Source organism: Chroicocephalus ridibundus, chromosome 8 (genome assembly GCF_963924245.1).
Source record: "Chroicocephalus ridibundus chromosome 8, bChrRid1.1, whole genome shotgun sequence".
NCBI classification, from domain to species: domain Eukaryota; kingdom Metazoa; phylum Chordata; class Aves; order Charadriiformes; family Laridae; genus Chroicocephalus; species Chroicocephalus ridibundus.
In genome coordinates this window covers 33,122,803-33,146,592 of record NC_086291.1, presented here as the reverse complement: position 1 = coordinate 33,146,592, position 23,790 = coordinate 33,122,803, and the positions used below count along the sequence as shown (strand labels likewise).

At 46.2% G+C, this 23,790-nt stretch overlaps 1 protein-coding gene across 1 annotated transcript; it reads left to right on the top strand.

The window, feature by feature from the left end:
* The first annotated feature begins 4,253 nt into the window (after positions 1-4,253).
* On the top strand, positions 4,254-23,411 carry TMCO1 (transmembrane and coiled-coil domains 1). The gene is made up of 7 exons (XM_063343408.1): positions 4,254-4,385; positions 5,937-6,014; positions 9,505-9,564; positions 13,135-13,181; positions 13,792-13,859; positions 17,428-17,572; positions 23,067-23,411. Exons 1-7 carry the CDS (start codon positions 4,316-4,318, stop codon positions 23,163-23,165), a joined length of 567 nt encoding a protein of 188 aa, XP_063199478.1. The 5' UTR covers positions 4,254-4,315; the 3' UTR covers positions 23,166-23,411.
* Positions 23,412-23,790: the final 379 nt, after the last annotated feature.

Sequence of the window (23,790 nt, the reverse complement as noted above, 5' to 3'; positions counted from 1 at the left end):
CCTGCCAGGTGCCTGCCGCAGCTGCACATGCTCCGGCGGGCGGCACGACGCGACGCGACGCGACGCGGCACGGCACGGCACGGCGCGGTGGCCACATGGGCCGGCACCTCGCCGCCGCCGCTCGCCCGCCCGGGGACAAAGGCGATGCGGCCGCGCTCCCTCTCCCCGCCGGGCTGGTTTGTCCCTCTGCTCGCTCGCCATCAACCTCCAGCACCACACCAAGGGGGTCCCCAGCAGCACCCCCATTCTATGCTCCCCACTCTCCCTCTCCCACCCCACCCTGATCCTCCCAGCACTTAGGAACGCTTATTAATGACCCAAGACCAAGAATAAAAATTAAACCTTTGGCAACCAGAACCCATCTAAGAGGAGCTGCGGGCACTCTGGAGGCCGGGATTCCAAGTCAAAATGCTCTTGACAAAATGGAAAAAGGCTCAGCAAAATGTAGGGTGCAAGTCCATGCGGGCAAGTGCCAAGTCCTGCACTTAGGTAGGAGTAATCATCTGTGAAAATGCAAGGTGGGAACGTGCTGGCTAGCTAGCCGTTTTCCAGACAAAGATCCGGGAGTACAGTGCATCAGAGTCAATGCAAACAACCACCTGGGACATATAAACGTAGGCAGGAGGCAGTGGCTAACCCTCTGCTGGGTACAAATGCGGCAGGGTACCATATTTCGAGAAAGGTGAGGGCTGATGGAGAGACTCCAGTGGGGTCTCAGGAACAGCAGGGGTCTGGCTTTGCAGAAGGACCACAGGAACCGTGCACGTTTAGTCTGGGGAAGAGATGACCGTTAGGGACACATGATAACTATTTCCAAATATATAAAAGGCTTCCACAGACAGGAAGGGAATACGTTTCTCTTACCCATGGGGATTACAACAAAATGTTGCCAGCTCAAATTGCAACAAGCGCAATTCAGGATAGACGTTCAGGGACATTTTCTAAGTGTGAGAATGGTTAAGTCCTGGTAATAGGTTGTTTAGGGAGAGTAAGGACTCTCCACCGCTGAAGATGTAAAAAAAAATGCACTAGGCCAGCTCCTGTATAGAAAGTTTTTAGTAGAGCTGATCCTGCGTTGGGGCAGGGGATGGCCTAAGCGATGCCCTAAGGTTCCTCCCAGCCCTATTCATAGGACCCTAAATTTCAGTGAGGTTTTTAACTTCCCACTTCAATACAGTGAAACAGGTATGGGAAGGGTTTGCCAGACGGGGTCCCATGTCCTGGATCGCATCACGCAGAGCGTGAGAGAGGATCTCCTGGGAAGGTGCGGTCCCTCTCTGCCCGCTGCTCCCAATTCCCCTCCAACCATGCCCCCGCGGATGCGGCTTGTGGCACAGGAACATGGCACCACGCACAGCCAGTGCCAGGGCGGGAAGTGCTATATGCGGATGAGGACTTCCTGCGGGGATGAATTCCAGTGGATTCCCACGGCCCTGTGCCAGTTTCCATACACTAATCGAGGGCACGGCTGCTCTGCACACCGCCTTCACAGCTCTGCTTTCTTACCCCCACAGCAACACACCCATATCTGAATGGCAAAACCCCCTCGGCATCTCTGTCCTCCGGGTTATTTGGTTCTCCTCCTGCCTGATCTCTCTGCTGCCCTGCCTGGGGACAGATCAAAACCTCTGCCCTGCTGAAGCTGTTTCAGGCTGCGCTGTCCGTCCACCCCAGAGCTGAGCATCTCTGCAGGATGCCCATCATCTCCAGTTGCCCTTCTAAACCAGACACTTGACACATGGCAAAAGCAGACACACTTGAGGGAAGGATAAGTAAACGCCTCTTGATGGGCCCTCAAGGGGTGGGTACGAGCTAAGGATGTTCAAGGCTTATGTATATAGAACAAAAGGAGAACTTGTAAAGATCAGATTAACGGCTCTTTCAAAACCAGGCCAGGGCTGTAAACTGGAAGTGAATCAAATCCAAGTCCCAGTTTGTTTTAGATGGCATCTTTCCTCAAAACTTACCGGAGAATTTTACACACCCTTCTTCCTAACCGCCAGTCACTAACACGCTATGCAAAGCAACTTCATCTTTTGTTCCAAGTCCGGAGACCAGCATATGAAATCTGTTCAGACATGTCTCTCTCTAACCTAGTTTTGAGGTACCTCCATAAATATTGCCTCTGCTGTGGCTAGAATGTTTGTAGACTGCACTGGCCCCTACTCCTGTGCCCTGAGCTATGTATTATGCAAATGCTTTCCTTTTTCTCATATCCGAGGCTTCTTACATTGAACCAAACTGCACCCAACTCCTCATCTGTCCTTTACATGTTGATCAAAGCACAGAATGCTGTTTTAAAAAGGAAATGCCATTGAGAGTAATATGCCTTCTGTTGTCTGAAAAAAACCCTGCTGATAAGGATCCTGGTGTGATTCAAAATGACAGGATGAAATTACAAAGAGCCCATGTCACCTCTACCTCCAGTTCAAAGCACGGACACTAGAGAGGAAAGAGGTTCGTGTCATTGACCGTCTCCTCCTGGCCTGGCTTCTGCCGCAGAGAGAGACCATGTTCCGTATTGATAAGTGATGTTGTGTGAATCATTCCCCATAACGGTATAAGAGAAACTGTTTCCAAATATTGCCTTGATTGACACCCATACACCTCACAGCCAGGAAAGCCAGGGAGCTCTAAAGAGAGGGAGAGAGAGCGGAGTACAGCATACAGCACGGCCAAGCACGTGAGGTGGCACACATCTGGGCACAAAATATTCCCGTGTGTCCTGCCACATCATCAGCCGTTAATATCTTCCTGCTGCTCACCCTACACTGAAATATCCAGCCTTAATTTCATCCCCGTCTCCCTGATGGTGCTCACTCCCGTGGGATTCCCGTTGCTCACGGCCACGTTCTGCTCTCGGTTCTCCCCCAATCTTGCAGAAAGGTCCCTGTGCCCCAGGCAGCACCAGGACTTTCCTCGGGGCACAGAGGGCGCTTAGCTGCAACTTTCGGTGATGCCTGACTCTTTCCCTCGCCACCTGCACACATGTGGCTTTCGTGTTTCCTTATATGCAAATGTCACCAGGCTCCAGAGGATTTGTTTGCTGTCTAATCTCACACCCTCGCGTATTGCGCTGCCTTCTCTGAACTACAGTTCTGTCACTGTCTTTCTGAATGGCGTGTTTAATTTAAGGGCGATGGTGGGGTTTTTTACCTTCCTTATTTTTCCTGCATCTCTGCACATGTAATCCCGCAGTGCATCGCTCTTCACTGATGGCAAACTCCTCCGTTACGTAAGGACAGGCACAAACTGCCCTCCCCTGCCTGCCCTGCTTCCTTTTCTGTATTTCTGCTTTCTAGGTCTCCCTACCCCATTACAACTTGTAGATTTAGTCTAGTTCTCTTGCTCCAGGTGTAACTGCCAGAGCCCCAATAAAAGTCAATTAGTGTCTGCTAAATCCTTGCCATTATTTCACTGTCCTCGTTAGTGCTCTTAGTCGCATCCCATCCGTGAATGTGTTACACACACAGAGCAACGTGAGATTCACTTCCTTGCTTCCAGCCCTTTGAATCACTGAAGGCAGTACTCAGCTGCTGGCTGTACGAGGAGTGCGCACGCCAACAACGAATGCAGTTATTTGTAAATATTTGATCCCAGAAAACTCTTCCTGCTGCTATGCGCCAACAGGCTGTTCGTGCCATTGGCAAATTAACCCAGGGCACAGTTTTAGAATCCAGGAAGACTGCTCCAAGCCAACCTCTTTGTGACTGCGAGGGCTACGTTCAACAAAAGCAAGCACCTCGTGCGTCTTCTCCTGGAAACAGCCTGGGAGCGGCTCTGGGGGAGCCGTGTGGGGCACCACAGCCTGGCAAGACACAGTGCTGGCAGCAGGGACGCCACCGCAAGCCCCGGGCACCACCAGCCCCAGGTGTGCGGGGCTCGGGGGGTGCTGCAGCAGGAGCACGGGCCCCCTCCGGACGCAGGGATGGCGTCTGGTCCCGGCTGCTCCCCTCAAGGAGCGCCATTCACGGCGACCCCCTTCATCGCCGCCATGACAAGCTGCGCGGCGGCAGCAGGCCGCGCTCCGCGACCCCAGCGGGAGAAGGCGGGGCCCCCCCGGCAGCATTGACAGCCGCCTCGTCCAATCAGAGCACCGCCTGCTCGCGCTTTCCCCGCCCCTCCCTGTTCCCGCGGCTTCTCTCCCAGCGCCGCGTCGATTGGCCGGCGACGTGCCCCGGAAGCGCGGGCCCTCACTTCCGGCCGTTGCTAGGCGACGAGGCCCCCCCAGGTAGCTTCCGGGTAGCGGGGTCTATTTCCGGGAGCGCGGCGGCGTTACTGGGGTAAGGAGGGGGTGGGTGGGGGTGTCATCACCATGAGCACCATGTTCGCTGATACCCTCCTCATCGTCTTCATCTCCGTCTGCACCGCACTGCTGGCCGAGGGTGAGTGCCGGGCTGCCGCGGGCGGGTTGCGGCGTTCCCCCGCACCCTCAGCAGGTCGGTGGGGCCTGTCCCGGCTGGGCTCTGGTGGAGCGGAGAGGCCTTGGAGTCGGTCCTGAAGTCGGTTCTTCGCGGGAGGCACGGGGAGGGCCCTCCCTGTGCTTCCCGCGCAGGGCACCCCCGGGTCAGGACCGGCCGGGATGGGGCTGGTAGGAGGCTGCTCCTCGCCTGTGCCGCGCCGCCCCTGAGGGCCGGGAGGGAGCGGGTTAAAGGGTGGGATTGGGGTCATTGGGGAGGGTGGGCGGAGGAAGAGCAGGACAGTGAGGGTTCAGTTACACGAGGCCACCTGGGGCCTGGCTCTTGGAAGGCCGCTGTAGGCACCCTGGAGGACAGCAGTGAATAACTCTCGAGCAAAACTGAGCTCTGGTGTGAAGTGGTGGGAACTGGGTTTGTTTGAGCTAGAAGGCGGAAGGCTACGGGAGGATGGGCTGGTGGCTTTCAGTGTGCCTGAAAGCGAACACTGGTGGTTTCTGTAGCTCTTGTGGGAAGGATGTGAAGAAATATCCTGAGCTTGCAATGATGGTGACTTAGATTGGTTGCCTGAAAAGGCTTTTTAAATGGTAAGGTGTTGAAATAGGTGTAACTTTTAAAGACAGGTTGGATAGATACCTTTTGGAGTAGTTGCCAGACTTCTCTCCTGGCACTGAGCTATAACCCAAAGTCTCCTTTGTACCAGAGCCCCAAGACACTGTCTTTGGGCATACAAGGGCAGGAAGGGTCCCAGGTAGAATATATTTGCTTTTTAGGAGCCCCTACTGCATTGCATTTGGGGTTAGATGGTGTACACACCTGTTGCCTTTCACAGCGCAAAGCTGTGTTGACCTCAGAAGCATCTACAGGATTTCCTTCTCTGCAGCTGGTGATCCCTGGGTCTCGGAATCTGTTGTCAAACCAAAGACAAGAAAAAGACCAAAAGCTTTGTGTAGGAGCTGAGAATAAACTGTTCGCAAACAACTGGTTCTGCACAACTTGTTTTGATCATGCTTGAGTGCAAGGACTTAGACTGGAGAATTTCTTGATGTCTCTTCTAGCCTAATATCTCTATTTGCCTTTTCAAAATGTCCTTCTACTAATGGGCAGGTCCTGGTAGGAGCAGGAATTATTCCTCAGGCCTTAATTAGGTGCTATGAAAATGCAGAACACAAAGATGTTGATTGCCTTAATGAACTCCTGGTTTTAAGGTGAGCAACAGCTGGTCAATATGAGCATGAAGGATCTGAATGAGTCCCACAAAACAGCAATGCTTAGTAAGATAGCCAGTAACTTCTGAAGACGCTCATTGTATAGGCCCTATTGGTACATGGAACTTGAGAAGGGAATTGAAAGAAAGTGATGATACAGCTTTCTGGTAATTTGTGGTACTTTTGCCATATTATAATGTGGTTTTGTAGACATGATGTGTGTATTTTGCATATGTATTTGCTAACTTGTATCCCTGTTATTGCAAGAGGTCTTGACGTATCTAGCTAGTTACTTGCTGAATATTTGTTTCAGGTATAACTTGGGTGCTGGTATACCGAACAGACAAATACAAGAGATTAAAGGCTGAAGTGGAAAAACAGAGCAAAAAATGTAAGTACCTTTCAGGCATTAGAGAATGTGTCTTGCTGCTCCTGTTACATCCTGCTTTAGCAGATGTCAAGTGGAATACAGTCAATGCTCTGGGAAATTCCTGCTACTACTTCTGCTAAGGGGGAGAACTTTCTTCAGCTTGGATTTCATAGGAGCCTAATTTTACAAGTTATACGAATTCATACTGACAGGACTTACTTCTGTCCTTAATTCTTGTCTTTTGCTGCAGGGAAGGTTAGTACAAAAACCTGTTGCGTTGTCTGAATTGCGAATTGCCCCTCCTCTTGATGGAGGACAGGAGGGAGTAAGAGATCAGTACTGGCATCTTTTTTTCTGAACATAAGTAGGCAGTGTCTGTATATGTAGATTCCTTTAGATGCCTGAAATAAGTTCAAAGATGCAGTTTCTGCTTTTCAAGGGCAATGGAGAATTTAAGATCTGCAGTAAGAAAGAACTAGGGTTGAGTAGTGAATACCTTGAGAGGAAAGCATAATATGTAAAGAGTAAGTGATGATTAATGGTGGGGGATGAATAAAGACATGATAGAAAGGTCTGAGCTATCAGCTGATATGAAAATAAATTAGACTAGTGTAAACCAGAAACAAATAGAATTGACTGTAAAAAAAAAAAACAAAAACAAAAAAAAACACAAAAAAACCAAACAAAAAACCCACCCAGGTTACTTCCATAGAGAGGAGATCTGAGAGGTCTGGGAGGGGTTAAACAAAGGAGGGAGGAAGGGAAAAGGGAGAAGAGGTGAGCAGTCAGAAGGTATGCATCGGATATTAAGAGGAATGGTAAACAGGGGTTCTGAGGTGGAGTGTTTCAATGGACCTGTCTGTATTAGAAGGCAAGGAGCAGAGGAGAAATTCAGCTGACAATTGTATGTACCCTACCCAAGTTGCAGCAGTAAGAGACAGCACACAGCAACTGGAGTCAAACCTGAACTGGTTTTACCTTAAAAATATTTCACCATGATGTCAGCGCTCTTAGTGTGTGAGAGAACAATATTATCAAAGCATGCAGTTTCCAGTCTAGTTTATTCCAGCCTTCCCCTGGGCAAAATAAACTGAAGAACTGAAGTATAGTCATGCTTGTGTCATAGCTCCTAAATTAGGGGCTTTTGTCATCAGAGCAGTATCAGATGGGGATTGCATCTGTGCCTGCCTCACTTTAATCCCACTTGGTTGACAAAAATGTGTAAGGTAGAATTAGCCCCAGAAGACCAAGTTAGAGAAGTAGTTGAAACCCAGCTGAAAAGTTAGAGTTAATGTTCTAGTGTGTTTGTGCTGTGGAGCTCTGAAAGCAGTTAGCAGGGCTTAATCTCTGGGGCTTAATGATTGCTTTATGAGTTCAATGCTCTTTCTTTTTTTTTTATAGCTCTCCTGATATCTAGGCTATAATCTGTGAAGGAAAAGATGTGAGGTTCATGCATCTCAATTAGTTTCTAACCTCCTTGTTTGATTCCCCAATCCCCAACAAAAAAAAAAGTGAAACAGAATAAGGAGTCACTAAAAATTCAGCTTTGCTTTTTGTGCGGTTTTTTCCCCCCTCCTGTGCTAAAGCCAGCTGGCTGACCTGATGGCTGGCTTACAGACAACTTGCAAAGTAGACCACTTGAGCCACACCTTTCAACTGTTATCTAGCACATCTGAAACAGGAAAAAACACATTTGAGATCTTTAAGCTCTCCCGTGAGTCCTAGCAGTCCTTAGGATTTGCAAAAACAAACGGTCCAAGTAGTGTGCTTGAGCAGACATTGTTCCTCTCAGTCCTTAGTTTCATCTCTTCCTGTCCTCTCCTTTCTGTTGAGAGGCACAGCATTGTCTAACACTGCTACAGAGATTATAGTAAGCGTTCTAAGGTAAATGTAGTGTTAAATTTGCAAGGCTGAAGACTATCTCTAGAATTCCTTCTGTGTTGTGTCGTGTATGTTCCCATGGACAGGCTTGCTGCGGGACTGCCTGGCAGTTACTTGTTCTGTTTGAAACCTAAGTGAATTAGGGCTGTAGAATTCCTCAGGGTTGGCATAAGGCTCAACAGCACTGTCTAGAGTGAAAGTGGGGTCTACAGGAGCCCACATGTTACGGCTGAGAGCAATAGGTAGGCCTGAAAAGAGTCAGTGTTCTCCACTTGGGTTTAGAGTTGGGGGCCATGGAATTATGAGGACTAGGTTTGGGATGGACTGATTGGGATGCCCCAGCTGGATTTGGCATAAGGAAGATTATGGAGAGAGTATTCTGTGAGCATTGGGTGTGTTGAGTCATCTGGCACCTCTCCGGCATTCCCTCTGAGTAGACTTCCCTGTTTTATCCCCCTTGTGCTAGCCTGCCCATCACAGATATGCTTGTTCTTTGGAAAGAACCAATTGTGTCTTACTATGTTTTACCACAGAAGAAGTGATGTTTAGGTATTTTGTCTGGGCTACTGTGGTTTTCTTGGAAGTTGTGACTGACTCGCGTATCACAGGCATTTTGGAAGGCAGCACTACAAATCCTTGCCTGACTTGGAAGGCTGTCTGTCTTTAGTTTTCCTGTGCTATGAAATCAAGGCTAGAAGGTCTGTGCTGAGTTAATACTTCATATGGGAGAAAAATCCTAATGCTCAGGTCTCTAAGCTGATTCTGTGAGCTAACAAGGAGCCAAGTCTGTTCATTGGTAGAGTAGATGTGTTGCAGATACATAGACTTTAGAGTTAGAAAGGGCTGCTCTCTGTTGTTAGACCATAGCCATGCCTTCGCATCCTCACTTCTTGTAGTACTCTTCTTATAGATCTTAATTTAAAATGTCTCTTACTTCCTGGAAAAGCCCTTCTTGCTGTCAGCAGATGAGCAGCCCACTTATTGTGTTATAAGTCCACTATGCTGGCTTTATGTTAGCCTTTTTTGCTAGTTGCTTGCAGATGCTTGGTGAGCGTCTGATTTGGGGTTTTAGGAACTTTTCGCTTAGGCTCCCACTTTAAAATATTGGAAATGCTTCAGTACTAATTAATTGAAGAATGGAGAGGCTGTGACCAACTGCTTGGACAGCATTTCCCCTGAGAATGCCTGCCTGTGAAGAAGGGATGTACGAGAACACAGGCTTTCCTGTATTCTGCTTCCCACTGCAGATAATCGGGAGCAGAGCTTGCCACAAAGCTCTTTTCATCACACTTGCTGAATCAAAAGTACTGTCTAGTACTAATGACAAATCAGCAAGGGTCACTTGAGCCAAAATTGACCCCAGACTGCTCAGTTAACAACTTAATGGGCTCTTGTCAGAGTTGAAAATTAACTGTTTTCTGATGTCTCATCCAGGGTTTTGAACTTTTAAAATTATTTCTAAGTGTTTGGTGGAGCCAGCCTTGGTGGTTTAAAAGCTGTTGATTCTCAGTATGTTCTAGCTTACTTCTGTGACCCTGTTCTCTAAAGGAATAAAGTGGTTGGTTTGGTGTATGAAAAAGGGGTGGTGGTATGCAGAAATGATAGAACATCTCTTTTTTTCACTTGGCAGTGGAAAAGAAGAAGGAAACAATAACTGAATCAGCAGGCCGACAGCAGAAAAAGAAAATAGGTAAGCATGGGAGAGGAGTGCGGTGCCCCAAGAACGGGGGGGAAACTTGAGAAGTCACTCATGGAAGCAATTATCCTTTCCTTCCTTTCAAAACTATTTATTTAAAGTGGTACTAGAGCTGGTTCTTGGCCTGAAGATTGGAATATGAACACTTTTGCCTTTCTCTTCCAAGTCGGGAGACATCTAGCCTCCTGTTGGCTTTAGTCAAATGCAGAGAAGGGCAGCATCACTGAGCTGAGCAGCACTTCTTGCTGAACTGGTTGCTTTTATCTCTGATTTGAGCCTTTATATGCATGACTTATTAACTTCTGTTGTCAAAGCTCTTTGTTGCAGTGCACTGTCAGCTTGCAATAGCTAGATGACTGTATGATTGTGACTTTTTTTTTATTTTCTTCCTCATTTAAACACTTCAGAGCTGAAGGTGTTTGCATGTTAACTGTAACTATGCTTAGATTTATTTCAAGTTTGATAAATTAGTTTTGCATAATTTTAGGTAGTGATTTATTTTTCCATTCTTTTTCATTGTCAATGAACTTAAGTCTCGGAGTAGAGTACTCTTAAGTACTGAACTATGCAAGAGCAATGTCGTGGATGTTTAATGGACACGAGCTTTAGAAAGTTCTATTTTCTGCAGGACTCTAAAATGTGCAGCAAAGCTCAGTTAAATTATTACAGAAATTGTGGCTGGAACACTTCTGAGAGCTCCTGGGAGTTGGTTTCCTCATTCCTCTGTAACACCAGGTAGCTGGATTAGTCATTTGATCTGTACAAAGCTTGGGAATAATTATAAACATATCTTCAAACACTTCTTCCTAGGTATAAAACCTGTTATCGCTAGACTCTTGAAGGGACGGGAGCTAAAATTCCTCCTCTTGTGCATTTTCTGTTCTTAGTCTTGAATAATCCACTCATGGGATGAATACTGCTTAGTGGATAGGGCAACTTTTTAATGTTGTGTGCTGTTACATATGGTCACTTTTAAACGTGTAGCAATGACTTTTTTGCAGGGTGCTATCCATGCTATGTTCCTAGCGGAGAATATTTTACTTGTGCTTGGACTAAACTAATAAACAGTAGAATCTGAGGAATTCAGATGCTCCACCAATTTTTTTTTAACGCTGAAATAATCTTGTTTTGCAAATGAAAAACAAAGCACAAAGGGACTAAGAACAGAACTTAGGAAATGACCACTGATTTTGTTTGCTGTGATGCTTGCTGGCCAAGCCTGAGATACCGAGACTTTTTTTTTTGCAAGTGCTGCATAACTTCAGTGTCTCATTTGTTTTCAGGCGAAGCTGAATTCTTAGTGTTTTTGAAAAATTCGTCCCTAAATGTCAAGCTGGACATCCAGTAAATGACTCACAGCTGTGAACTGCTTTTGAAATCTCCGATCCAAGTAACTTACTGGATGTCAGATCATTCTGCAAGATGTAGCATTGTACTAGCAGCAAATTTGCTTGTGCTGGAGTGCCTTTAAATTCTACCATTCTAGTTTAAAAAAAAAAAAAAAGCAGCTTAGTCTTTACAGATAAGTCACAGTCATGGTACAGACCTGCCTCAGTTGCCATCTGTTTTGTGCACAGAATAAGGCAGGAGGTGTATGATATTACTTGGTTACGTAAGGGATGAATCATGCACACGCACAAGGTGGTAAGGTGAAAGTTGCATGGGAAGGCTTAATTTGGTGTTTCCTACTTATCAAACTTCTTATTTTTAAGTGTAAAACGAACCAACTTCAGTCACGTTGTGTCTAAATCACCTTTCACACTGCTGGAACAGGACACCTTTAACATCATGCTACAGCCTTCTGTCATTTCAACTTAGAGTGCATTTGTTAGCTTAAACTTTGCTACTCCTTTCTGCATCCATTTGGCCCTAGAAGAAAAGACAGTGACGTTCCTAGGAGTCCACGCAGGTGCTGGGTAGACAACAAAACCAAACAAAAAAACCCTAATGCTGGCAAATAATATTATTGCTGTATCACTGTATTGTCGTGGTTTGTGTTCCAGTGAGCAGAATGAGATGACTTTGGACACCAGGGTGCTGCTTGTTGACCTGGTCCTCTTTCTCTGTGCCTCTACTCAGCTGTATAGCAAAGTACTTAAATGCTGCTTTTGTATGACTTGGGCAGGAATAGACCATTTACGTGAGGTGGTAGGACACCCAGAGCCTGTTTGTCTTGAATTTGTAGAAATGGGTGAGAAACAGGTTAAGTGTATCAGGGGATTGAGGCTGTATTCTTTATCCCTATGTAACCTTTAGCCCGTGTAAATAGATGGTTAGTTATGTATCGGAGGGAAAAAACAAGTATTTGTGCCAAATGTGATTCCTAAAGAGTTGGCCTGTGGTTGCTGAAATGTCCCAGAACAAAACTCTCCACCTGGGTCAGGAAGCAGGTGTCTGGAAAGTTCCTGCCAGAGGGGATGGTTTGTAGTTAGGAGCAGTTGAAAATATCCATGAATATTCTAATAAATTGGATAGGGGTGTTGCTATTTCTTTGCATAACACTTACTGAGAGTCCCTGTATTTAGTGGCTTTCAATTTGGGCTTGAAAGGTAACTGTTGAGGTTCAGTGCTGTGGGCTTCCTGTACTGAAACTTCATCAGGGGTCCATTGGACACCTCCCATCTTGCATAGCCCTTGACAGTTCTTCTGCATCCCACCCTCTCTTCCCTCACACTTTGGATATTTCTTCATCCTCCCCATCTTTACTTCAGCTAGGTGTTGCTTCTGAACCCTGGCTGCTGCCCCTCTGGTTCCTCAGTCTGAGATGAGTACAGTGGGCAAGGGATGATGGGAATGTGGGACAAGAAATGTGATAAGTGATGGATAATACTGGAGGCCAGAGCACCCAATGTGGGGCATGGAAAATGCCCTCCCAGGAAGCTGGGCATCTTTTGAAATTTGTGGTGACTTCAGGACAGACTAAACTTCCAAAGTAGTCTTTTATACTATTCTCTGCAAAGCATGCTAATACACGGCTTACTGAAATTCATGTAGAAAATATCTTTCCTCTTTGGAGAATCTTTTAGGTGTGACAAGGGTCCAAAATTCATCACTAAGACCAGCAGGATGTTAGTCTTGCTGAGGTGCAGCTCCCGGTTCTGTGTATGGTTTCAGAGTCCCTTCTGATACCTCCAGAATGAAATCCTTTCTTATATAAAGTATATATAATGGTGACCCTGGGATGCAGCAAACTGAGACTGCTGTCTTTTGGAAGTGTGATACAGAGGCACTGTCTCTGTTTTCTGGCAACATTGTTCGTGCTGCTGTGTTAGTTGGTTGAGTTAGCAAATTTGACATTCTGTGCATTTCTTTCAAAAGTGCTGAATGTGTGATTCGAGCCTCCTCCTCTTTTGTGCCTGCTTTGCTGCATGTTGCTGTGATGGAGAAGCAGTTGGCTATGTACGGTTTTTCACTTTCTACTGTCTGGCATAGAGAGCTGGAGTTGGTTTTGGAAGTGTTATTTGTTTGGAGAGCCAAGAAGGTTAAGTCTTCCTGGAAATGAAAACACTCTGGTTTCTAGGTTGGTATAACTGATTATAACTGTTGTTGTTTTTGTCTTCCCAGAGAGACAAGAAGAGAAACTGAAGAATAACAACAGAGACTTGTCGATGGTAAGAAAATTAAAGCCAGTTCCCAACTGCTGAAGATTTCAGTCGGCTTTCCAACAGAAAGACTTTCGTCAATTGGCAGATATAGTGTCTTTTTCTCCTGAAAGGCCCTTCTGGATTATCTCTAATAGCTACAGATTTTACTATGAACCATGGAGTTCTCCACCAATTACTCCCTCATCTCATGTCCAACCTTAGCTATTTTCATCTTTGTAGGTCTCCATGATGTTTTCAAAGTAGAATTAATTTGTCTGACTTCCTTTTGTATGTTCTGTCTTCATAATGATCCCGTGCTGATTGATTGTATAGGCTTAAGGAAAACAACACACCAACTTGTGGAAAGTAACAGGACAGTTCTTGAGCGCTTCCCCGCCGCCCCCCAAAGGAGTTCTTCATGTCAGTGATCCACTCTGTAGCTGCCTTTGTACCCAGCTGTTGACCAAACTTCTCTTTTGGCGTTCTGCAGTCACTTTTACAATCTCTTTGGCCTTCTGGGTTGTCTTTTTTCTTTCTAGACTCCAGTGATGCTGTACAATGTCTGTTCTTAAGGGTGTGAGCCCATAGTCCCTCAGTGTAGGCCTGTTTTGATTATCTCTGATCTTTCTGCTTGCAGGTTCGGATGAAATCCATGTTTGCCATTGGCTTCTGCTTCACTGCCTTGATGGGAATGTTTAACTCCATGTAAGTATCAACTTTCTGTATTTTTCTTAGATTTTCATGGTGAATACATTCTCTACCTTCCCTCTATTACCTGAAGTGTCACTGTGACAGAGTCCATCCTAACTAATCTATATAAAATGGATCAATATTTCATATGAAGATGTGGTTGTTTGTCCACCACGTGTATGTTCTGCTCAAAAGGGAGCACTGCATGCTGAATGCAATCAAATTGAGCAAATTGCATTCAATCTAGACTCAACTCTAATATCCTTCTGCTGGGAACATCTTGATAAGGGCAAGTTTGGTAGATGTCAGGCAAGCAGCTATGGTCTTCGGCTTCCCTGGTTTTGAAAGGATGCTCTTGCAAGCAAAACTGGGTCAGCTCCCTTGCTGTTAGAAGTGAGCTGTACTTGCGGAGTTTGTTCTTGCCTTACTGAGGGTGATCAGAGTCAAGACACTAACAGGTTGAGGCATGGGCTGTAATCTTCCTTTGCTTTAGAAATGACCTGGGATAAGTCTATTTAAAAAAAAATACCCAACAAAAAAAAAGATGGAACTGTGTAACTGTTTTGCGTGGTTAGACAGCTTTGTTTCAGACATGCAAAATTGCAAGACTGTGCTTGACTTCTAAGACTTGATTTGGTCTTGAAATGTGAACTCATTGGCTGTTAAAACTGAAGGTAACGTGAATGTGGTTAGTATAACCTTCAGGAGGCTGCTTAATATCTGGGCAATATACTTGTCCCGCAGACAGGAAGTTTCTTGTGAACCAAAACCTTTGGCCTCTGTGATGGCAATCCCAAGGATATAGTCAATTGTTATTTTACTGCAGATCTGTGGGCGGATAAATTGCAAACAGGGGGTAACATAAAAACAGAAGTGCCACTGTGTGGACTCATTTGTTCAGCTTAGTCAGACTTCAGCATCTAGCATTGTCTGGAATGCTGTGAAACTGAGCAGAGGAATACAGCACTAAAGGACTTTAAAATTTGGGTACAATCTTGAGTCATTGGTGTCTCATTTAACTGCAGCCCTGTGTGGGGATGGAGTTGTGTTGTGAGTCATGTGCCCAGCAGCATAGTGTCTGTGGGGGACTTGGAGTGCTGCACCTGAGGTCTTCAGCTGCTTGCCTAGCTATTTGGGTGCAATACGAACACTGCCACTACCCCTGCCCCTAAAACAGACTGAAAAACAAACTTAAAAAAACGCCCTGCTCTGCCCACTTTCCTAGAGTGGGAAGAGGCAGTTCAGAGTATGCTGTGACTGAAAAGTGTTACAGGACTGTAAGTTCATGAAGAGCTCTAGGAAGGAATTGATTTTGGTTAAATCCTGTGTGGCTCCTCCTTCCATAGATATTAACCTAAAAAATCAGTTCATTGGTTTCTTCTCCTTTAAGACCACCAAGTTCACTTGTCTTGTTCCTCTTTTGAGGATTCCTGCCCACAGAGACCATACTATAAGCCACAGAATTGACATGAAGCTTTTGGGCTTATCTTTCCTTTAGCCATCTTTTTCTTCAGAGGGAATCTGAACGTGAACAGCAGGAGCATCCATAGAGCTCACTGATTGTTTGAACAGAAATAGCTTTCTTGCTAATAGCTTAGGCTATTGAATTAAAATCTAAAGATTTGGCTGTCTTGCCTTTGGGGCTAGATAGTTAAATTTTTGCTCCTGGTTTCACTACAAGGTAGGTAGTGCATTTATACGGCAGCTTTGGTGGGTTATACTTGCACTGTTGGAAGCTGATAGAATGATTTGATGGAGCTGGTTCTTACTTACGTATTGTCATTCTCTTGATATAGCATAAAGACCAGCTGCTTGTCTTGGGAGGAGAATGCTTCAGTTATGAACTCAGGAGGCTCTTAGGCTCCCTCTGGGAAGCTGCTACTGCCAGGTCATCCATGGAGGCTCTTGTGGGTGTGGTACAAAAAAGAGGAAAAGGGTGGCTGACACCTGCGATGGCTGTAGCCTTACTTGCTTGCCTTTCCTGTTCTTGAATGAGTTCATCGCTCTCGGGGGACAAAAGGAGCAGGAATTGCATGGAAGCAGCATGATGTGCTGCCCTTTGGACAAGTACTATGCAGACACTGCTGCTCTGTGGCTGGGCGCCTCACCTTTGCCAAGTGCCAGCTTAGCCGAAATGGAAATGACAGTGATGACTGTCTCTCTTCCTTAGAGTGTCAGTAGTAATGGGGCAGCTGGAAGGATATGTAAGTGTCAAGAAGGCTGGTTTAAACCCAAAGAGCAGAATGCTGTGCTGAAGATAAGCAGCTGAATGACTGTAGTGGCTTAAAAGGTATGCTAGGGCAGCAAGATCTGTAGCAGTTGTGGCCTCCAAGCAGATGGGATTGGTCCTGGGAGACGAATTAGCTTCTGTGTGTCTCAATTTTCTCTTGTCAGAAACTTTTTAATGCAATCAGTTCTCTGTCTTACTCTGTGAGTTGTGCATTTCAAAACCCCATAATGATAACTGTGAAAACCTGCTGGAATTAAAAGCAGGTACCTCAGGGTGCTACTGCTGAAGTACTTGTCACTCTCACAGCAGGAATAACGCAGAATTTTAAGCCACTGGGGGATGTTACGGGGAGATAAACATCCGTTCCTAGCTCTTTTGCCAAACTGCCTGTGAGATGTAAACAAAGTTGGCGTGTGTTTGAGCTGTAGCTGTGTGAATGCATCTCCACAGGAAAGAACGCTCATTTAGGATCTCTTGAAACAAGAAACACCTGTTAGAAAATCAGCACATGCAGAGAAAATAACATCCAAATGTGCACACGCTGATGAGGCATCGTACACGCTTACTTCAAAAGACTGGGCCAACTGTCTAGGTTGGGAAAAATCTTTGCGAACTGGCCAGAATTCACACTCTGCCTGATACCCTGGAATGTGGACCTGGAGGAGTTCCAGGAGCAGGACAGGCCTTTTGGAATATGTGGTAGCATCATGCCGCTGCACTGCCTTCATCTTCAGAGCTAATGCAAGGAAGACTGTTGGTATTAAAAAGCATTCTTTTGATGTCTCTCGTAAGCATCTTTCTTGTGCTGAGAAGTATAGTTGTTCTAGGAAAAGAAAAGGCGTCTTTGGTTTATGCTCAGCTTAAAAAAAAAAAAAATAAAATGCTCTTTTGCTTAAAGCAAAGAGCCCATCTTCTTGCATGAACTGCAATACAGTGGGTGAGAGTCATCCATCTTTTATGCAAGTGCTGACTGTGTTACTGTGTTCTGGGAAGTTATCTGCTAAATTGGCTTTTAAATAAAATGCACCAGTAAACTGCAAAACACCAACCAAGGCTTTATGAACCAACAGTTTGTCCAGCTGATCACTTAAATCACTATGAAACACTTTGGCTCTGACTGTGGCAAAACTGTTATTGAGGGAAGCCTACTTGCCTTGTGGATGACTGGGTGTGGAGGGCTTTGTGGCAGAAGTGGATTTAGCCTCCTTGGTGTAGTGTATATAGAGATGGGCTGGAGAAGGCAGCATGGCCGTTTAGCCTTCTGTGTGGCCTGTCGAAGATGCTTGCATTTTCTTTCTATAGCTGAAGACTCTTTTACTGTCCCCAGTTGTAACCCAGTGCGCTCTTTTCTAGATTTGATGGCCGTGTGGTGGCAAAGCTTCCGTTTATCCCCCTCTCGTACATCCAAGGTCTCTCCCACCGCAACCTTCTGGGTGAGGATTATACTGACTGCTCCTTCATCTTCCTCTACATTCTCTGCACGATGTCGATCAGGCAGGTGAGTACATTGCTGTGTCCCTTGCATGCCTGGAGCAGGGAAAGCACCTCTCCATCCGTAAAGAGGAGTTTATTACTCCTGTCCAGTTTTGCATGTATAAACTTTAATCTGTTTGTGATTTCTGTGTTTGCCTTCATTCCTGTGCTTCATGTTGAAAGCAATTCTACGTTGGGATCATAAAAATGCCCACTATCCTGGACTGGTGTGGAAGACTTGACTGGAGACTTGCACCAGGGTGCTAGGACAGAGGTGGCAGAAACGGGTTCCTTCCTTGTGTTTGATAACTTTGTGGATTGCCATACCAAGAAATTGTCTCCATCAGAAGCCAATCTAAGTACTGCTTCTTAGTAATTATGACTTACAGTAATATGAGAAAAGGGAAGTGTAGCATCTTCGGGGGAACTCTCTTGGTGGCTTGAGGTTCTATAAAGGTTCAATCAGTCCATGCATTTGCTAGAAAAGTGAGGAATGAGTTAAACCTATTGGTTTTGGATTTGTCCTTCCTGTTTTTGCTAACTGCCTGATTTTTACTTTTTTTTTTCCAGAGTCTTAAGAATTTTACCTTTTGATGTAAAGTCTCTCCTAGCGTTAGGGAGGCGACACAAAGGGGTCTGGTATAATAAGCCAAGAGTAGGCTACGCGTAGCTCTGTGGCAAAGCTACTTAGTCCTATCTTTTCAAAAGAGAAGCATCAGTGAGGATAAGGGAAGTTCCTGTTCAGGAAGGTTCACTAGCAGCTTAAGTGGCAGAATGGCTGGTGGGGACAAGTGGGCCTTCTCAGTGCAACCAGAAGTCTACTTTGTTTTCCAGATTTCCCCAGAGAGTGCTGGGGATAAGTTAATAGTCTCTGGGGGCTGGATGAATGCTGGTGCAACTAGCTGCAAATGATCTTCTCTAATGTATTTATATTTCCTTTTTCTTTGATTCACTTCCTGAATTCTTGCAGCTTTTCTCCTTGACCGACTTGTTGCTTTTCCTCAAAGGGTGTCAAGGGACTTAGAAAGACTTAAAGTAGATCAGCAAAGGGAAGTGGCGTGTTATGCCAGCTGCTGTCAGAAGTTTGGATGAGCTTGATGGAGGAGCTTAATAATAGAGAGTTCCTTTAGTCACAAAGTGCATGCGAGTGAATTGAATTCTCCATAGTCCTCTGTATTGGGTGCTTGTATTGAAATGGATCTGTGTCTTGACCTATGTGAAAACAGATAGTGAGTTGTAGAATAAGTTCTATGTTGAAAGGGTCACCTGGAGGTCATCAGGCCCACCCCTTGCTCCAAGCAGGGCCAGCTTCAGAGGACCAAAGTCCAGAGGCTTCCTCATTCTGTTTGCTGCAAGGCAAATCTTGTTTTGCTTCCCAGTAACTGGCGCAGTGTTTGCTGCTTTGAAGGAAATGAGACCTTTTTAGCTCTTTGGATCACCTTCCTGAATTCCTGGGATCATAGAATGGTTTAGGTTGGAAGGCACCTTAAAGATCACCTAGTTCCAACCCCCCTGCCCTGGGCAGGGACACCTCCCACTAGACCGGGCTGCTCAAAGCCCCGTCCAGCCTGGCCTTGAACACCTCCAGGGATGGGGCAGCCACAGCTTCTCCGGGCAACCTGTTCCTTCAGACAATCTTGTCTGGTGCTGTTCTGTGTTACTCACTTATAACATGGAAAATCCCTTCTTTCTAATGCTGCGGATTATTATCTGAAACTAAATAAAGTCAGCTAGCCTTTTCTGCACCCGTTGGGTTGATTGGGGAACTCCCTTGCTGGAAAATCCTCCATGCATTGTTGTTTGTTTTTTTTTTTTTGTCCAAAAATATAATTCCTGTGGTTAGTTCTAGTCCTGGTCATTTCCTGATGTTTCTTATTGTGAAATCAGTAGATGGCATGAACTGAGTGGTGGTCCAGTCTGTCTCTGGGCAGAAATGCCGAGCTGTTTGCAGTGGGTTGGGCTTCCAGGAGACATTCCGGGAAAAAGTTGCTCTTGCGCTTGAGAGTTCATGCTGATGGCCCTGTGGAGGACTGAAGTTACTTTACTGCTTTGGAGAAGGGTGTTTTTGTCTCAAGTGTTAGATTGCAGTCTTCACGCTACTGCCTTATCTACATGGTGGTGGTTAACTAGACCTGCAGTTCTCCAGCTGTTAGGCAGCTCAGTTTTTTCCTCCTTGCTACATGGAGGGAAGGGCAGATACCGGCCACATTAGTTTGTGCAACAGCTAGGAACCAAAGCTGTGATTGCTGGCATCCTGCTCTTGGCTTTATTACTATTTGAAGGAACTTAGGTGATAACAGCATTGGGGAGAGAACTTTGAAGGGCTGTGAGAGGCCAGGGAGAGGGGAAGAAAGTAGTTAAGGGCTTAAAATGGTGCCAAAGTCTTGCCTTCCATGCTTTTCAATGACCTTGGAGGTGAAAGCTTTGTGACCCTTTGTGTTTCACTGTGTGCAAAAGGGGAAATCTTGACAGGTTTGCTTCAAAACAGCTGTTTGCCCAAGGGAGGAGAGCTGATGTGGGAGTTAGCGTCTGGCTTGATGCTGCCAACACAAGAGGAGGAGGAGCGGAGGTCTACCAAAAGTTGGGGAACAGGTTGTGAACAAACTCAGGAGACTATACATCCCGCAGCTTTCCCTTAAATCCTGGAGCTGCCTGTGAAAGGATCAAAGGGAGGGAAGAGAGATGTCCCTATGGAGCCTAAAAGTAGAGGAACTTGGGGGTGGGGGGGGTGGGGGGGAGGAAGGTGACCTGGAGGGAAATGCAGGGGAGTACGTGAGGGTGGAGAGACTTAACTGCACAGTGATTGAACTGACATTAGTGGGATGGGCAGTAGCAGCATCAGGCAGTCTCTTCATGTGGTCCTCAGGTATGTGGGGGTGATAAACTCTTCAAACACTGGGAAGCTCGCTGCCTGTGACCTGGCCAGCATCTCCCGAAATAGTCAACTCGCAGTGAGTAACTTCCTTTGCGCTGTTCCCAGCTCTCCCTGGCACGTAAATCCTGTCCCCTAGTTCCTCCTGCCTTCCTGTTTGGAGAGGGGAGTGTTGCTGGGAGAGGCCTTCCAAGGGTCCTTGAGCTGTTAGGTTTCAGCTGGGAAAGTCTGCTGCTGGGCTGGGCAGGAGGCAGAGTGTCAGGGTTACATCCTCTGACCCCACTCCTGTTTCTGAGCTCCCAGCCTTCACCTGGGCTCTTTGTGAAAAGGAATATGCTGCTGTTCCTCAGGCGTTTGCTGGCCTTCATTTCCTTTTCACACACGCCTGAACTGCAGATTGGGCTGCTTCTCTCTGAAATGTGTTCCCAGTGGGAAGGGGAGCCAGCAATTATTCCTACTACCAGGAATGCACTTTCCCACATGGCCTGATCTTGGCGCAAGGAACCACTCGCTGCCTTGTCTTTGAGGTCCCTTCTGGGTTTGGAGATAAAAGCCGAAGCAATTCCTGTCCTTCCTGCAGTCATTTGAGGAGAGCTCAGAAGAGCTCAGATGAGGAATTTGAATCCTTAAGTCTTCCAGTCTTCCCTCCCTGCTCCTGAAGGTGATGGTCTCTTACGTCGGAAGTAGACTCTGCAGGCTTCCTTGTGCAGTGTGGTGGACAGCAGACAGGTCAGGTTTCTGCTGGACCTTGCCCAAGCCCCAGTGTTTCCAGCTGTGTGGATTTCAGGATTGCTGTCCAGCAGAACTTGATTTGCAGCTAGTGCAGGAGGCCAGCTGCCTTCCACAGCAAGGAGGGGACTCCAGTGAAAGGATAATGCTGGAGAGTGACTGTACTCTTGAATCCACATACAGACAAGCTGTCATCTCTTTTCCTCTTGGAACTGTTCAAACAGATGGAGTAAACTTTAGCACCACAGTTCTCCTTTTGATACTTAAAGGAACAGTGTGGAGGCACTGCACACATCTTTGCTTCCATGGATGCTGTGTTCCATGGGTGAGCCACTACAAAGCTGGTAGGATCGCCATCCTGCCCGCTGCTGACTCTGCAGCACCCTCTGGTGTTGCTGAATCTGTCCGTTAGCTTGTTTTCTCTTCTCGCTTCTGTCCTCTTCTTGACTAACGAAGCTCTGAGAAGAGGAACCACACGAAGGAGTCTCCCACAGTGACATGCTCTCATATATATTCAGTTCCTGTGTATCAGCCAGTGAGTGATCTATGTAGGCCATGAACTAAAGCTGATGTAATTCCTTTTCAAGTGTTCCTGTACACTACTTTCATGCTTGTGTGTGGGCTGAAACCTTCCTTTCCATAGGAAATGTTTTCCAGTTTCTTTTAACTTAGCTACTCTGGAATTTTGAAGCTTTGTGTACCTCGTTTGTTTGTTTGTTTGTTCTCCTTCCATGATCAAAAAGGTCAAGAATTCTATGACCTTGCTATCTGACCTATCCTGACAGTTATTTTGGAGAGGACGCTCAAATTTGAAGAGAATCCTCCTTCCTCCTTTTGTTGTCTTGATAGCCAGGAGTCAGCTGGTGACATGACATTTGTTTTCTTCTTTCCCTTGTGTCAGATGTCCCTATTTTGCCAGCATTGCACGAGCAGCATCTTAAGCTGTAGTTACCTACACTGAAGGATGAAACTGAAAGAACTGGTAGCCCTTTGTAGTTGCGTTGTTGCAAAACTTAAAAGGAATTTCACAAAAATCAAGAGAAACATCAAACTTCTAAATATTCTGCTGTGAGATTTTTAGTTAATGCCTGGCTCTGGTACTTAATTCTTTCGTTGTTTGTTGTTTTCCACTGAAACACCCTGCTCAGATGCAGATGAGGTCATCTCAGTAGTCAGGTTTTGGGTTTTGCTACGTATGTCGTGTTATACTGCGTGTCTCCACTGAACCATTGTTCTGTCTGCATGACTAGCATTCATGTTAATTCTGTGCCTAAGCTCCTGAGTTGAACTTGGCACACACTCCGGTTGCCATGTTGCTGACCCAAATTCCGTCTGCATTAGGAGAGAGCCTTCCTCGCCAGTTTGCAGACCCTCAGGCTCTTACGGCCACCATCAACGAGGGTTTCTGGAACTTGTGAAAAACGAGAGCTTCTTTGTTTCTGCCTGTGAGCAGATGTTAGGAACCTGCTGCTGTGTGTGCACTGCAGTTAGATTGCAAAGATGACTATTGTAGGTTGATTTTTCTTTTTTTTTTTTTTTAAACCAACTCATGTGTGTAGACATTAACGAGGTACTTGCCAGCTGGCTCTATAGTGTGTAGCTGGAGGTGGAAAAGAACCCTCAACCAAAATGATCCGAAGGCTTTTGCTGAGGTGGGGGAGAGTGGCCCAGCTCTAACTGTAGCCATTGTGGATGATTGTCTGGCTCTGTGCTAAGCTTTTTTTGAATGTATAGGGATAGAGGGCCAATATATAGTAGCCAAACTGGTAAGGCTACGTGGGTGAGAACTTGAATCTGTTGGAACTACTTGGAAGGTTGTACTTGTAAGGACAATGGAGATTTATTTTTCTTTTCCTCTTTTGGTGTTTCCCTTGTCGTGGTCTGACACTATCCTGCTCTTCTGTTCTTGTTTTTGCAGAATATCCAGAAGATGCTCGGTCTTGCTCCTTCCCGGGCTGCCACCAAGCAAGCAGGGGGCTTTCTTGGCCCACCACCTCAGGCAGGGAAGTTCTCCTAAAGCACAGTTACAGCCTTCACTGAAGGTCTGACCAGTGCACAAGACTGCCTTTGGGAGGTAACAAGACGGGATTCTGCACCAGGCTTCACGTGTCCAAAACCAGCCTATGCAGTATTGGCCACAGTCTTGGAAACATCTTCCATACAGAGTATTCTACCAGCGGTTGTTTGCTCATCAAACCAAGAAAGTTCTCAGAAGATAACTTGACCTTTTGTTTCTGAGAAATAAATGGCATGGGCATGTTGATTTAGATGTCTCTTAATTGTGCTGTAGGACAAGCAGAAATGCCTTGATGTGGTGCGGTTGATTTAGTCCACGGCATGGAAATCGACTTGGGTGGCAAGAGTAGGATCTGCGAAGTAGATAATTTGGAAAATTCAGAACAATCACGCTGTGAAGTGACTTTTGTGTCTTAGACGTCCTGCCTCTAGCCTTGTGTAGTAGGGAGCTGGGCGAGTAGATGCGCTTAGCTCTCCCTTCGCAAAACTTCCGTCCGTGTTCCCTAAAAACCCTTTTGCGATAGATACCGGTTATCGGGGAAGCAGAATGATGCTGCCGGTGCTACCTCCGAGCCGCTAGGGGGCGCTCGAACCTTGGGCGGGGCCCCGCGCCCCGCCCCACCCCG

Excerpts from the sequence above, each read along its gene's own strand:
- TMCO1 (XM_063343408.1), top strand. The coding sequence starts at position 4,316 with ATGAGCACCATGTTCGCTGATACCCTCCTCATCGTCTTCATCTCCGTC. Across the intron at positions 6,015-9,504 it reads GGAAAAACAGAGCAAAAAAT|TGGAAAAGAAGAAGGAAACA; the intron begins GTAAGTACCTTT and ends TTCACTTGGCAG. Across the intron at positions 13,182-13,791 it reads ACAACAGAGACTTGTCGATG|GTTCGGATGAAATCCATGTT; the intron begins GTAAGAAAATTA and ends TTCTGCTTGCAG.